The sequence below is a fragment of the Drosophila bipectinata genome, chromosome 4 (assembly GCF_030179905.1).
Source record: "Drosophila bipectinata strain 14024-0381.07 chromosome 4, DbipHiC1v2, whole genome shotgun sequence".
Classification (NCBI taxonomy): Eukaryota; Metazoa; Arthropoda; class Insecta; order Diptera; family Drosophilidae; genus Drosophila; species Drosophila bipectinata.
Window position 1 is genome coordinate 10,284,792 of NC_091740.1, and position 17,198 is coordinate 10,301,989.

At 36.0% G+C, this 17,198-nt stretch overlaps 1 protein-coding gene across 9 annotated transcripts in view; it reads right to left on the bottom strand.

Annotated features, from left to right (window-relative positions):
• The window catches only part of Cadps (calcium-dependent secretion activator 1), a 404,419-nt gene that overhangs the window by 102,858 nt on the left and 284,363 nt on the right, over nt 1-17,198 (bottom strand). For 7 of the 9 annotated variants that reach the window (XM_070282298.1, XM_070282296.1, XM_043213400.2 and 4 more), the window contains one exon: nt 12,723-12,929. The exons of the other annotated variants lie outside the window; for them this stretch is intronic. In XM_070282298.1, the coding sequence (XP_070138399.1) occupies nt 12,723-12,929 (207 nt within the window). The remainder of the gene's footprint in view (nt 1-12,722; nt 12,930-17,198) is intronic. 9 annotated transcript variants of the gene reach the window in all.

Here is a 17,198-nt window from a genome sequence, read left to right on the forward strand (position 1 = left end):
GAAAAAGTTAATTTTTCAACAGGATAACGCCGCCATCCACGTATACAAAGTGTCAAAGCAGTTTTTTGAGGATTAAAAAATTTAACTTTTGGGGTGGCCAGCTTGTAGTCCCGACCTAAACCCGATTTAGAATGTGTGGGGTATACTCTCAAATATAGTATACAGCAATGGACGACAGTTTGAAAATTTGGCACAGCTCAAGAAGGATTTTGTTGAAGAATAGGCCAAAATCGAAGAAAAACATTGCAGGATTTGGCTAATTTAATGTCTAAACGCTTGGCTGAAGTAATTTCAAAGCACGGAGGCAATACCCACTATTAGGTAAGAATATACATTTTTTTTTCTACAATTATAAATTTTTTAAAAATTATTTTCTTTACAGTGTCCCAATAATTATTTCTAAGGGAGCTAACATAACAATATCAATTTTCGTGGAAAGGATCAGTAAAATAAAAAAGTTTTATCTGTTTTCAATGCATTTATTCTCTATATTTACAAATAAAATAAAAACAAAAAAAATTAAAAATCATTTACAATTTTATTTAAAAACAAGAAAGGAAAGCTAACTTCGGGCGGAGCCGAAGTTTATATACCCTTGCAGCTAAAACCGGATATATATCGCAAACATCGGATATAGTTGGCCGATCCTTATGAAATTTGGTAGGATAGATCAAAATATAATCTGTACCAAGTTCCAGCTTTCTATCTTCAAAAACACAAAAGTTGGGTCATTTCCAATCGTTCAGTTATATGGCAGCTATAGGATATAGTCGGCCGATCCTAATGAAATTTGGTAGGTTGGATCAACTAACCAAAAATAGAGTCTGTACTAAATTCCAGCTTTCTATCTTCAAAAACACGAAAGTTGGGTCATTTCCGATCGTTCAGTTATATGGCAGCTATAGGATATAGTCGGCCGATCCTTATGAAATTTGGCATGTCGTATTATTTTGCCAAAAATAGCTCTCATGTCAAATTTGAACTCTCTAACTCTAAAAACACCAAAGTTATAGCATTTCCGATCAATCAGTTATATGGCAGCTATAGGATATAGTCGGCCGATCCCGGCCGTTCCGACTTATATACTGCGTGCAAAGGAAAGAAGGGTGTGTGCAAAGTTTCAAGACGATAGCTTTAAAACTGAGAGACTAGTTTGCGTAGAAACAGACAGACGGACAGACGGACAGACGGACATGCTCATATCAACTCAGGAGGTGATCCTGATCAAGAATATATATACTTTATAGGGTCGGAGATGTCTCCTTCACTGCGTTGCACACTTTTGGACAAAATTATAATACCCTCTGCAAGGGTATAAAAATAAAGTGTACCAAAATTTATTTCGACCAGGTATCTCGCGCAGCTCTAGAATTGACTGTTTGATGACTAAAATTGGCCCGATTGCGTTATCTTGGCATTGGTGACTGTAGATAAGTAATCGGCGGACCCCTATTTCAGGGGCATATGACACACATATAAATGTACAATACGTTACGCTCACAGCCTACTTATTGTTATTCATTACTATAAAAGCAGCCATTTCGGGGGAGTATAATTCCCGTTGTCGAACGGGATGAAAAGTATCCTATGTCAGTCTCCTGGCTCTTAGCTACCTCCCTACCAATTTTCAGCCAAATCTGTTCTGCCGTTCTTGAGTTATAAGTGGTGTAACTAACACGACTTTCTTTTATATATATAGATTTTCAGCCAAATCTGTTCTGCCGTTCTTGAGTTATAAGTGGTGTAACTAACACGACTTTCTTTTATATATATAGATAATATCCATCTTCTCCTTGCCAAAACATCAGTGGGTATTGCAATGCGTCATATGATCGATGAGTTTCCGATATTTGTTGCCGTTGCCCAGTAATGCGACGTGTAAGCTCAATATCGCGTTTTTCCAATTGTTCACCAACAATCAGGATGGCAACTTCGTCTACTGTTGGAGCATTAAATGTGCGTTCGTGTGTTCCAGATGGTCGTTTATCTGCTTTGATGACAACTTTATAGTCATCATTTGGCATGCGCTCTAAAGCACTCTTAAACAACCTGACCAACGCATGATGTTCATGAAGCAGACACTGCAAGTCTTGAAGAATTGCTCGCTTCATTCCTGCATTGATCCCTAGGCGTCGATCAAGTTGTTCTTCCATGTTGCCCATGAATTATATTTGTAAAAATTTATTCTGTGTATCTTCGAAAGGTAGTAATGATCCAATTCGATGGTGAATCTGTCCTTGTATCTACAAAATAAGAACCAGATTCTTTAACTACATTTTATGTAAGTACAAAAATAAGTATCTTAAATGTCGGATTAAAACCTCCTTCTTCGATAATGTCTGCCCCAAATGACGTCATTTGGAAACAACTATTGTATTTTCGAGTATTTGCAAGAAAGTGGCGTGATTCTTGTGTTTCGCCGCAAAGCAATGAATACAATGGCTCATGTGGCGGAGTCAACACCGGCAATTTTACTTTACCATTAACGCAGCATAATCCAGGCGTTTCTCCGGAAAACTTTAATGCACCACAATACTCGCAAACAACGTCCATTTGCCCAATGCAAACGCTAGGATGCAAGCTGTAATCATTGCTGCAATCGTATCGAAACGCAGCTCGATTCAAATCAGCTAAATATCTTGTTCTGCGTCGCAAATTAAAATCTATTTGAGAAGCACGAAGTCGAGCCATACTATTGCGGCGCTGTTCACGTGCAATTTCTTGTTCTTCTTCAGTCCTTTCATATGCAGTATTTTGTATTCTTCTTGCATTACGGCTTTGTCGGGAAAGATTCGATCGTCTTGGTCGCGGCATTATTAATTTAACTTCACTTCACTTCAATCCACTTGTTAATTATTTATTTAATAGAGTTTTAATATTGATTTCTTACAAATATCAATAGAGAGTGCAGAGGCTCTGATGGTGCTTCAAGTTGAGGCAATTTCACTTTCCCGGAAGCGCAACACAATCCTTTTGGTTCGTTGTTAAATTTGAGAGCCTGACTTTGAATTTGACTTCGTTTCTAACTGGCATTTTGACATTTGACATATTCATTTAACATTTTCTTCTTAGCTGTCTGCCTAAATAAAAAAGTATGGGCACGGGAGGAACGCTGTCGAACGGGATAAAAAGTATCCTATGTCCGTCTCTTGGTTCTAAGCTACCTCCCTACCAATTTTCACTCAAATCTCTTCTGCCGTTCTTGAGTTATAAGTGGTGTAACATAACACGACTTTCTTTTATATATATAGATTGCGTTATCTTGGCATTGGTGACTGTAGATAAGTAATGGGCGGACCCCTATTTCAGGGGCATATGACACACATATAAATGTACAATACGTTACGCTCACAGCCTACTTATTGTTATTCATTACTATAAAAGCAGCCATTTCGGAGGAGTATAATTCCCGTTGTCGAACGGGATGAAAAGTATCCTATGTCCGTCTCCTGGCTCTTAGCTACCTCCCTACCAATTTTCAGCCAAATCTGTTCTGCCGTTCTTGAGTTATAAGTGGTGTAACTAACACGACTTTCTTTTATATATATAGATTTTCAGCCAAATCTGTTCTGCCGTTCTTGAGTTATAAGTGGTGTAACATAACACGACTTTCTTTTATATATATAGAAGATATAGAACACCACCAACAAGCCGAAATATCTAAGACAAGTAATTAAACTTGTAGGGGATAAGATAGTGGAACTATCTGTAACTGAGTATAACAGCCCGTACTATATACTCGTCTCAAAAAAATCCGTATTGCACTCGAACGCCAAATCAATAAGAAATTATTGGCTGACAAATTCCCACTTCCTAGAAAAGATGTTTTAGGTAGTATTCTTGATTAGCTAGGAAGAGCAAAATAATTTTCATGTTTAGATCTAATGTCCGGATTTCACCAAATAGAACTTGAACAAATTTTAAGAAATATAACTTCTACGAGCAATGGGTCCTGTTGCCTCACGCGATTGCCCTATGGTTTAAAAATAGCGCCGAATTCTTTTCAAAAAATGATGACAATTGCATATACTGGCTTTCAACCCTCCCAAGCATTTCTCTATATAGACGATTAAATTTTCATAGGATGTTTTGAAAAGCATTTATCCAAAAACCTCCTTAATGTCTTTGACCTTTGAATAAAAAATAATATTGAACTGCATTTTGATGAATTACAAAGGAAGTTAATTTTCTCAGTCACAAATGCACTGATAAATATGTTGGCAGATGGCATTAAATATGAAGCCATTAGAAAATACCCAGTCCCTACAGACGCAGTTTGTTGCGTCACAGTATTCACGTCACATAACTGGATCATGAAGGATGTAAGGTTCGAATGAACCATTTAATGTCAACACGCTTTTAAACATCTTAAAAAGCAATTATTGAGTGCGACTATACTTTATTACCCGGATTTTAGCAGAGTTTTTCATAATACCTATGCTGGCAAAGAAGAATGTGGTAGTATTAACATAAAACTACAAGGGTATTCAATTACCAGTAGCAAACGCATATTGCGGATTTACAAAAGGTGAAAGTCAACTATAGAACAAGAATTAAAATAAATACACTAGGCTATAAGTTATTTCAAAACACTTTACAGTCAATGCAGACCAAATATTATTAACTTATTTATTTTCTATGGCTAACCCGCTATTCAATTGTTTATTTAAAAAAGGTAAGCGAATAATTTCACAATGTTCAATTAATTATCTGTACTCTAATGAAAAATTTTATTTAGTTCAATTATAAAATAACTTAAATTAATTTGTTATTGGATCTTTCTATTCCTATATCAGTGGTCGGCACCCCAATACATTGATATGATTTTACCGCATTAGTGTTAGTAACGAATAGCAGATAGTAGGCTGTGAGCATAACGTTTCACACATGTATACTGTGTGTGTGTGGCAGAGCTCGGGCAGAGAAATTTCCTATGCCCCCGAGATAGGGCCGTGCCGGCCTTTGTCCTATATACATACACGTTACTTATGTATATCAAAGATTAATAAGTACATAGATGGGACACCTCATACAAAGAAAGAAAAACGAGCGGGTTCCATTGCGCGACAAGTTAAGTTTGAGAAATTTTTCGCGCGACAACGAATGAGGAATAGGAATTTATCAATTTATAAACCAATAAAAAACAAAATTTTAAAATCACCTTAACATCGTTCGTAAAGGAACCCGCTGTAAAAATGTCTAAAAAATGCTGTAAAAATGGCCGTCGTGGAACCCGCTGTAATAATGAAAACATTTGAGAGCGGGTTCCACGACAAACGGCTGGCAGATGAGAGAGGGAAAGAGAGAATTTTATTTTTAGATCGTAACATCTTTGGACGATGAAAGTTTGAAACGTTGTAATCGAACCAATGTAAGAGTAAAGAGATCAGAAATATCTTCTACTATCCTTACTCGCCTGCTCTGTTTTTGGTATGGATTCTAGCGTCTCCTTTAACACCAATTTTAAGTATCATAAAATCATCTTCGAGGGTAGCCTAGATGGATAGTGCGCGCTCCTTATTCTTGGGGTCCTGGGTTCGATTTGATTTAGCGGGCGGTTGTTTCAATTTTTAGAATGTTTTAGTTTTATGATTCTTTATATATTTACTTTTATTTTTTATTAATTTTTTTTTTACTTTTGATTTTTACGTTATTATTATTAACATTTTTAATTGCGTTCTATTACAATTGTTGTGAAAATAAGTGACGGACGTGTCGGATGACAAAATGCCGGAAGGACTCCCTTGAAATTTTATTAGCATTTTATTAGTGGGACATCATGAAGAATAAAACAAATTAACAATTTAAGAAATTAAAGAAAAATATTACAATTAAAAAAGAATAACAAAAAAAATAATTATAAAAGAAAGAAAAAGTTTAAAGTCCTTACGAGGATTTGAACACAGAAAAATTAGACATAGAATAACTACTCTGTGCATTACGCTACCATCCTGTCTCGATCTGGGGCGATTAAAAATACTATTTGTTCTACGAACTACCACATCGGCGCATCGGAAACAGAAACGAGAAATTGAAATTTAAATTTGGAAGCCAAAACATTTTTACTCCGTCATGCGAGCAGTCACACATACATACATAGGTTCACATTTTTGTTGACGGATACATGTAAAGAGTTCTAAAAATAGAATCGTATGCATGTGCGTTCCCCCCTCACCAACAAGCTCGACGAAAAAAGTTGACTGTTTTGGGCCCTGATATCCCATCTATGTACTTTATAATCTTTGCTTATATGTATATAAGGTTTGCTTAAATTATTTTCTGTTTACAGTTTAGTCTTCAGGGTACCCATATTCCTGCATTTCTGCGCTCACTTAGTAGGTGCCTGTACTAGCACATTTAAGTGGTTTTGAAGTTTTTCTTTGTATTTGTTAGCCTGATCTTTTTTAACATCCCCTACTTGGGGCACCATCAGGTCCAAGTTCGGGGTGCGCTTGTACCATGGGGCTCCATGCGAAACGTTTTGTCTAATGTTGTCCAAATTAGATTTTGCTGCTATGCCGTCTACTTTTAGCCCATAACGCTACGAAGGAGCATTGTACATTAAAATCTTGCTTCGAATGGATAACTTGTTCCGACTATTAGGAAGCCATCTCAGGCATGAGATAGTTTTTGCCTAGAAGTCGTAGGTCACACCGGAGCATTTTCTAAAAGTTTTACCAATGCATTGCAATGGTTCAATTTTTGGCCCATTCTTCGAATCTATAAAGATATTCTTGCAGCGCCTGTAAAGCCGCGAAAACGCATTTGTTTCTTGCCAGGAATGGCAGCGGATAACACTTAAGTTCTGGTTATTTCGACTCGCAGACATGTCAGGTATAAATAGTGTATATCGTAGTGGGGAAAAGGGGGGATTCCTTCGCGGATTTCTTTGGTATCGGACTCAGTGCCATCTAGAACCACTGTAAACGATCTCTGTTCCCAAAAGCTTCGCAACGAAATCCTAAGTTGAGGTGGAAGAAAGGTCTTCAGTTTATATAGCAGCCCAGAGTAACAAACTTTATCGAAGGCTTGGTTTATATCGTAATTTTCAAATCCATCATCTCCTAGGGCTTTCTTGGTCTTTAGCGCCATAATGTGGGTCGAGACTTTCTCTACCGTAGTTGCTGGTACTGGACGAAACATTTTTCAATGGCGATTAAATCTTTCTTGAACCTCATTTTGAGTAGAAGCTGGAGAAAAATCAAACTCCTAGAAGCGACTTTGCTAGGGTTCCAGCTCTCCCCCTCTGGGATTATGTAGTCATAACTCAGCGATTAGCATTAGGTCGAGATTTTGTTCTTGAAGGATTTGTTTTAATTGCAGGAAAACAGCAAACCCTTCCACGCGCTCGCTTGGGGATCTGGCCCAAAAATCGTTTTTTCCTGATGGGAATTTTTGGGGAAACTTGTTGCTTGAAGTTGCCATCCTCCACAGCTAGTGGTTTGTTAAATCAACCGATGAAATGCCTTCCAATAAAAGATTGCTTTGCTTGTTCTGATTACGCGCAGTAGTTCCGCGAGCATTCCATAATCAAAGACTTAGATTGTGGATCTCTTTGAAGGAACTGGTTTGTGTCTTGGAGGGTATCCACCTTCGCTGTAAGTTCTTTGAAAGGTCATTTAAGCTTGCTATTCATTGCATTCGTTGGTCTTGGGGCTTTCTACTTGCAAACCTGTGCGAAAAGCACTATAGGAGAAATTTACCCGTACAAAAGTCACAAGGACTAATTGATTCTTTCTGAGATTATTTGAGCGTCGAAATTGGATGGAATATTGATTTTTGGTTTCCTTTTCTCTGAATTGGCTTTAAAAACTTGACACTCTTTTTACAAAGCTGTCTAATTTTTTTTGTGGGATGGTCTTGAGCACACTTGCAGGCTCAGACAGTAGTTTTTGGTATGTCCAATGACGCTTTCAATATGTTTCATTTTTGACAAATATTGGTCATCTCTTGGTTGGTTTCCTCAGCTATTTCCTCAGCCAGAGTAAGTTCAGCATCTGTTAGAGGTTCTTTCTTATTTTTTAAAAGACAAAATAATTTTGGCGTCGAAACAGTTGCTAACAGGATCGGTGACCTCATTGGGAATGATTAGTGTGGCACGCAGTTTTGCAGGCGTTAGGTTGGAAATCTTCTTCGTTGCCTCAATCCTTAATTTTTTAAGATGCGATTAAGTGGTTCCTCCGTATTTCTCCATAATCGGCGACCATTACCAGGAATGGCAATGAGTATGCAGTTAATATTAAATGCGATCTAACAAAATATTTCGTTACAATAAAATTAGCAAATATAAGCGCAAAAACAGGAGACAAGGCTAAAGTACCAATGAAGACGTTCATAACATGACAGAGGTACTGAATACAAAAATGTACTTATAAATGACCTGTGTAAATACATGAAATTAAGTTATATAAAAACAACAGCTTATTACCACCAAACGGTAGGCACGATTGAGAGAAGACACCGAACTTTCAATGAGTACATTCCATCATACATCGAAATGGATTAGGACGTATGACTAAATTATTTCGCATACTGTTTTAAACCTTCATCTTCAACGGTCATGTACCGTACTGCCCGTACAAACTGATTAACGATTCATTACCAACCAATTCACCAATTTTGACCATTAAAAACTATCAATACATAACTATCAAACCAAATATATACTGCAGCCGATTGTGCGAAATATTTCAAATTCAGATTGCAAATCGCAAATAAAAGAGACAAAAACTATGGAAAACGCTTAAACTTAAGTAAGAATACGATAAAAATATTAACGATATAATAGTAGATGTATAGAGATAGAAATAATATAAAGATAGATGTAGGGAAAAAGGCAAAACTACTAGTAAATAAAAATAGGTTCAAAATTTATAACCGCTAATCAAAGAATTTTGTAGAATGTTAGTTTCATTCTGCACTTTTCCGCACAACTTTTACAGAACATTTTCTAAGGAACTATCTAAGGTTACCTTGACTTTTCCAACAATAACTTGTTTTGGTGTATAGACTATTTGGTGAAAAGTTTTTTGTGAAATTGAAAATTTGTTAAGTTTGGCTCCATTTTTGTGGGTGCCCACTTTTTATAGTAGCTTTCTAAACAAACCTAAAGCCTAAACCTAAACCAAACTAATACAAAAAACCGAATCACCGAACCCCATTTCATTCACTTCTAATATTTAATGTCTGAAAAGTGCTTGCTCGCTTGCTTGCTCGCTGGCACATGTGACATCACTATTTTCAGCTAGTGTAGGTGAAATAGATAAGTACAGAGTATCAAATAGTCGTAAAGCTCGACTATGACAGTCTTCTCTGCTTTCATTTTTCTGTAAATAATTTCTACCGATTTGGACGTCCATTCCATTTGGTCGCCGGTCTATTTCGTAAGTCTAAAATTGTAAGGGAATATCTTGAGGTAGGGTACGTTTCCTTTGATCCCTCTGAGCTAGCGCGATCCTGCAAGTATTTTCTACCTCATCATTGCATAATGTGGAAAGAGAGTTTTACAGCCAAACCTATGGGGAGTGTAGTGTAGTGTTAGGGTAGTGTTTGATGGCTTCGCTGCAAGTGTCTCAGAATATTCTTTTCCATTTTTAATGGCAAGGCCTATGATCTGACATTAACGTTAGCTTTCCTAAGTTAACTGAAAACATTTGTAAAATTTTTCATTTGAATGTCTACTGATGACAGACACCTATTATCTGGCGGGAATCAACCAGGATGAGCTCCTGGGTTATTATACCCGGTACTCGTAGAATACAAGGGTAAATTATATTCGTGTTCATTTATTTAAAATCGAGAAGGAATCTTCTCCGACCCCATAAAGTATATGTATTCTTGATCAGCATCAACAGCCCAAACCTAAAGACCCTCAAAAACCAAGGGATGCAGAAGCTCCCTAAAAAGGGGCAACATCTGGACACGGGACGCCCCCGGACGCGTCTAAAGCGGAGCTAGCCAACGAACCAAGCGTGGCTGGGATTAACGAACGGATTGGAGAGAAAGAACCCAGGGTCAACCTCTATACGAACCGGCGGGGCACCTAAGGCAAACCCTGGTCCGGCAACGTCTCACTGGACGCAGCGCAAAAGGCTCCTACAAAGACAGCAGATGGACAGCCCTCATTCTCATTAGGGCAGACCCATCGGCAGACGCCAACCCAGACCAGGCCGAGGTCATAAGGTTGGCAAGAGCGATCCTGCCCGATTACCAAGCGGCAAAGGTGGGAGTGAGGCTGAAGTAGAACTTACCAAAGAGATCGCGCAGAGTGCGAAAAGGCAGAGGTCCTCAGAAGGAGGAGCGACCCAAAAAAAAAGAAGAAGGTGCAGCCGAGCTGTTTCTTCGCCGAGGTCACAAAGGGAAGAACGCTCATTGGAGTTCTGATCAGGGGATCCCTAAGGACCTTTGGCGAAAGGTGGTAAATGAGCTGCATGGACGCTTCATGGAGAAGATGCTGAAGAGCAGAGGATCTGGTATCATGGTAGCGTCAAGGTCTGCACGAGCATTCAGAGGACATCGGAGGCCTCCCGGCTCAGAAAGGTCCTCGGAATCATCTAATGTAGGGTATATTAAAACCTTGGATGGTTGTTGAAACACGTACAGCATGGAAAACCTAGAAGCTCTCAAAAATGAAAATTTTACCAGCGTGTTCTCAGGAGAAAACAATCCAGGAAACACAGAGCAAGGGTGCAGCTGCTCCCTTCCGACCCAGCTCGAATACTTCGTAAAAAATAGTAAAGCCTGTCGTCTTTTCTCCTCGAGACAATGGAAAAGCTCATTAGCCTTCAAATTCATCTTACCATCAATCAAATGACATTTCGGGATCACAGTATGCGTATAGGAAGGGCCGATCCACGGAGACGGGTTTCCACTAGATCACTAGAAGTTGCGTTCAACAACATTCTCCCATGTTTAATAACTAGGGGTAGTTGATCACTCCGTGCACCTGATAAAGCAGATCTTGGAAAACAGGACTATTGAGACGACAGGCGTGTCTCGGATATCTCCGAGCTTGTAATACGTGGCGTGTTCCATACTGAAGGGATTACAACCACGGCACTCGAATACGCGGTGGTCAAAACGCACACATGTTTAAAATTTGAGTGGGTGTGTAATTAGCATGAAACAATGAAAGCAGAGCGTTCATTTAACCAAAAAAACGGAGTTTTTTACTTCATTTTTCGTTAATTTAACTATTTAAATGGGCACTAGAATAGTGAAATTTAAATTAAAGAAAGCTTTTCCAGCAACAGATCTTAAGCAAATGAAAATCTACGCTTTCCTATTTATATTTTCTATGGAAAAACTTGTTCCAACCAAATTTCTATACAATTTTTCTCAGTGAAAAAAGTTTTTTTTAAGTTTGGGCTGTTAAGTGAGGCAAAATGAAAGCAAATGAGAGAGAGCTTCGAAAAAAATTTTGAGAGTGCTCACACTGTCAGTGTGCCGGCAGTCAGTTTCAGTGTGGATCGTCGTATACCCGCAATCAAAAGTTGGTAACCATTTAACCATTTTTGTAATTTGATTTATTGTATCATACTCGTGATTGTATCATACTCGTTCATACTCGTTGTAGTTCTCTGGTTCAGACGGACGGAGGGACAGATAGATTTCTAATTGCTTCGTTCGGACCTATTTTTTTAACTAAACAAAAAAACGGGTCTCTCTGTAACACTTTAGCAGGACCCTTGTAAAAACATGCTTGTAGAAACTGTCTTTCAATGACTTTGTTGTATATGTTTCGTTGTCTTATTACTTTCTAAAAAAATTAATAAAAAAAATTATATTTTCGGAGAATATATATATGCTCATATAATTTATATAAGCAGAATACACATTAAAGTATTTTTTTCAGACCTGATCCTTAAAATGTTCCAACATGATCGACATTTTTCGGATACTTTGTCCAAAAATGAGACTTTAAGCTGATCAAAAGTTTTTTGCAAGCTATGTTCAAAGCCGTGCGATGGGAAATTAAACTACTACCATTAAAATAAATTTAAGTGCAAAGCATTCACCATAGAAAAATCTTCAATGTTTTTATTAAAAAGCTTAAATAAATTCAGATAGCAAAAAACATGATAAATAAAAAATGATAACAAAAAACCAACGGCCAAAAACTACAAACAAACAAAGAATTTGCCAAAAGGTTAAATTTTATGTAAGATTTGCGTTTTTATACGAATAGACGAATTTACGAATATTTAAACGCATGCTTGTAGTAATAAAACTTATATTAATTATAGCTTTCAGTTACAGAGGTTGTCATGTCGGTTTTAAATAGTTCTTTGAAAGTAAGACAATTAACAAAATAAGAAAATTAATTAGTCTTGAGTTAGGCGATGAGTTCATTTTTGATGAATTAAGATAATTAAAAATATTTTCGGGATTTCTCGATCGGCATACCAGATTATTGATAAAACAAGAGTGTTACTTATATTAAAAAAAAAAATATTTTTGATTTAATATTAAAATCCAGATTTTTTTTTATCATGCGGAAAAGTTGATATAGTATTCATATTTCATAAGATGATACACCTTTGAGATACAAATATTGTTTTTTTACGATTTCAAAATGTTTTGTGTTAAAATTTATATCTCTTTTTAGACAGACAGAATTTTATTTTTTGAAATTATTGAGAGAGAAAATATTAAAAAAACGTAAGGCACACTCAACCCTTATTAAATCTTTTTAACACAAATTTTTGGTCAATGATACGTGCCGTTGGTACAGGCGAAGTAAATACCGCGTGCGTTGGCATACAGTAACGAAAAGCCGATGCCTTAACAAATTCATCAGTTGCCTGTTCAGTTGTATTAATTAGACCAGTATTTCCGGTGAAATCAACATCGCTGATATCCCGTTGTTCTGAATCATCATCGTTTTCCTTACGTATATTATTTTTTTCCATTTTATCATGTCTGTGGAGCTAAATAAATTAAGTATTGGGTGTTAAGAAAACGTTAAAATGGAAATTAGGAACATGTAAAAATCAGTAATAATAATAAACTTAATTTTTCACAAAATGTGTATTTATTATGTAAATTTATATCCTTGCAGAGTATATTATCATTTTTGACAAAACTGTGCTACTCATGAAAGGAGATATGTTCCATCCTTTAAAATATATACTTTATTTATCTGCATCCAGCATGGATCCAGCATGTCTGTCTGTCTGTTCATCTGTCTTTTTATACTAGTTTCTATATTCCTAAGTCGACAAGTGCAAAAATGTGCACTTTGAAAATTTACACGAAGTTGCACTTATAATTCGGAACTGCTGGGATAAGTTAATTCGACTGTAGCTGTCATATTATCTAGCTGTCATATTATTGAAAAATCGGGAATGGAAAAATATATATAATTAGCTGTCATATTATTGGAAAATCGGGAATGGAAAAATATATATAATTATCTATGATTTTTTGTTGTTTATTTTTATTATACCCGAAATTCGTAGTGTATATTTTATTCGTGTGAATGTATGTACGTACGAGAAGGAATTACCTCCAACCCCATAAAGTATATACATACATATATGTATTATTGATTAGCATCAACAGCCGTCTGTCCGTATGAATGCGTGGATCTCAGAGATTATAAAGTGTGGCATGGAACTAAAAATCAAAGGTCAAGCAAATCGGACAATTTTTAGAGGAATTATAGTAGATAGAAAGTTGTAACTTAGTACAGATTCTATCTTTGGTCAGTTGATCCGACCTACCAAATTTCAAACGGACGGCCGACTATATCTTATAGCTGTCATATAACTGAACGATCGGAAATGGTATTTGGTAAAAATACAAACTTTGGTTTTATGAAGATGGAAATTTTTTTTTGTATTGGAATAATCCGGTTATATTATGATATTCTCAGGGCCGTAGCTAGCATGGGGCAGGTGGGGCGGTGCCCCAGGGCCCCCGAAGGGAAAGGGCCCCGCCGGGGCAAAATACTTCCGTATAGGGGGCCCCAAATTTACTTGTTGCCCCAGGGCCCCCGAGGCTCTAGCTACGGCCCTGGATATTCTCATAAGGATTGGCCAACTATATCCGATTTTCGCGATATACCATATATCCGCTTTTAACTGCAAGGGTATATCAACATCGGCTCCGACCGAAGTAAGCGTTTCTTTCTTGTTTGTATTTGAGTTATGTATTTTACTGTAAGGGTATTTAAGCTTCAGCTTCGCCTAAAGTGAGTTTTGTGGAAGTTTATTGTTTTATGAAAAATTAAAATTAATCCATGTTTTTATACCCTTACAGAAAATATAAATTTTTCCAGATATTTGTAATGCATAAAAGGAATCGGTTAAGATTAAGTAAGTATATTCTTTATCAGGACGACGAGCAGATAAAATCGAAGTAGTATCTAAGTAAAATCCATCTCAGCACCTAAGAACACTCGGCCACAAAAACTTTAGTTTCCACAGCGCTCAGAGAAGCGTTCACACAGCGCTACATACAAGCTACATATCTTGCTACAATTTTCAGAATGGCGCATTCCTGGTGGTTGATTCCGGAAAAAATAGTATAATTACCCGCAATTACCCGTTTCTCAAATAAACAGTCAAAACAATTAAATTTTTAATTGACCCATATCTCACAAAGTAATGGGTTTACGAACTATTTTACTATTAAATACAGTAGATATTATTGAAGCAAACAAATAAAGTACGTTTTTCCCAAACAAGATTAGTTTTCGAAGTAAACAGAGTCCAACATTTACATGAAACGGTCTGTACTATTTAATCTACCCAAATGTTAAAGGTCATGCTGTAAAATTGTTAACTTACTCGGTAAAGGGTAAAGGGTCGGTAAAGGGTACCTCGTATTTATAATGGCACCAGTGCGCCCAAAACCGTATCATACGAGGTTTAAAATTTCTGCACAGGTGGAGTGCCTGCACACCGACACTGATAACACCTGTAAAACGACTGTATGAGGAAGGAAGATGTTGAAAGTGTTCACTATTGAATAAAGTTCATCACTATTCAATATATCGGTATGAAAAAGTACAACAAATGTGTAAGTGCGACCAGTAAGACCTACCGTAGAAAACTCTTCCTTTTTTTTCAGAAGTCGTTCGTTTTCCCAAAAGATTAAAAAAAAATGTAATAAACTTTTTTTTTAAGGGACTCTGTATTTTTATATTATTATATTATATTTTATTCATAAAAATTATATTAAAAACTATCATAAAAATACACACCTAATAAAATAGTATTAAAAATATTATGTGTATATTATAATATTATTTTCCTAAGAAAAAATTGTTTGCTGATATATTCACCTTTTTTCCGAAATCCAAGACAGGCGAGGGTCTATTTCGGAAGTTGGCCGTTGGTTTCCCAAAAAACCAACAAAAAGTTTGTTTCCCAAAAAACCAAATAAAATTGGTTTCCCAAAAAATCAAAAAAAAATAAACTAAAAAAATTAATTTGGTCGCTGCTGGGATTTGAAGGCTTGACTTGAGTGTAGCGTTGGGGTTAACTTACTTAAGGGGTTATATACAGTTGTACCGCGCAAAAATATGGATTTTTATCGATTTTTTTTTGACACCATAGAAAATATTTATGAAAAATGTTTTACCGACATTGTTTAGTGCATGTTTCTGGGTACTTAATTAAATTTTTTCATAAAAAAATATTACATAACAAAAATGTTATAGCCGAATTCCCGGATCGTCTTTTTTCGATGGTGTCTTGCGGTGGACATGATTTCTCGAAAACGGTTCATCCGAAATCCAAAATTCAAAAAAGTTTAGTTAGTATATTGTATTGTCTAGTCCGTGAACGAGGGATTTTTAAAAATTTTGATTAAAAAATAAATGGAGACGTTTTTAAAAAAAATGTACTTTTTCAACGTATAAGATTTTCGTTTTTTGTGCTTTAAAAAAGAAGTTTTGAAAAAAAAATTGAAAATCCCTCGTTCACGGACTAGCTAATATCATAATAAATAAGTGGTCAAAATTTGGTGTTGATCGGATTAGTAGTTTTTTAGTAATCGTGTCCACCGCAAAGGTAATTTCCCAAAAAAAAGATTCTGAGATAATCGCGTTTAAAGTTTCAAGTTTGTTCAGGATTAATATGCAGATAGTGCGCTATAAATAGCTACAGCTTCGGTTCTAATGCTCCGATCGTTATGAATTTTTGTGAGAGTATTCCCAATAAAATATACTTAAAGAATATGCAATAAAAAAAATTGATTTTTTCATATATCACAACTGTATATAACCCCTTAAACAAAAAAGTTTCTGTAAGCTTACTGAAATATAAAAAAAAAAACTGCAAGGATATAATAACTTCGGATGTGTCCGAAGTTTCCTTCTTATTCCCATTTTTATATGGGACTGCTTGTCAAAAATTTTTTGAAAGAATGAAAATAGCCGAGGCTCCCGACTATACATATGTATCCTCGGACTCGATTTCCCAATTTTTCGTATTGCGGAGATTTTTTTAAATCCTATAGGTATATATTTTTATATATATTTATATATATAGTATATATTTTTTCTGAAAAAAACACTTTCTTTACTCGATTAAAACACTTTCTAATCGATCTACGCGGGTTCTTTACTTTTGCTGAGCTGCCTATAGCAAGGGGTGTTTAGGCACCCCTTTTATCCATCGACCGCATAATATAAGGAGGTATGACCATGATTGGTTGACTAAATCATATCATGTCGAAACTTGGTTTTTTTTTTTTTTAATATAGAAGGTTAGGAATTTTTACAGATTTCATCTTCAACCAACTGGTCCGTTTTACAAAAATTCATTTTTTTTGCCTGTCTATATATGTGTATAGCTATATTCCTTATGTTCCTGATTCTGCTGCTATATGCTGGTATGAATTTTTGAAAGAAAACATCTTTTTAATAAAACAATCTGATTCTGTAATCTTATATATCCGATCCCTTATAAATTTTAGAGAAAGGTTTTAAAATTAAAAAAAGAAAAAAAAATCTTTTCAAAAACTAAAGTAAAACTAGTGTAGAAAAGGGGTTTTTATTCTACAAAACTTGGCTCTAGCCGTTCTTTCTTTTTTTGGAGCTTAATTTGGCACGGAAAATAAAAAAAACGGTTTTTATTGAACATTCATCTAATCTCTTTCTGTTGGCATGTAAAGTTAACATATCCAAATATCAGAAAAAACACTCCAGTTGCACCCATAAAAAATCAGAGCCACCAAGTAATTTTTAT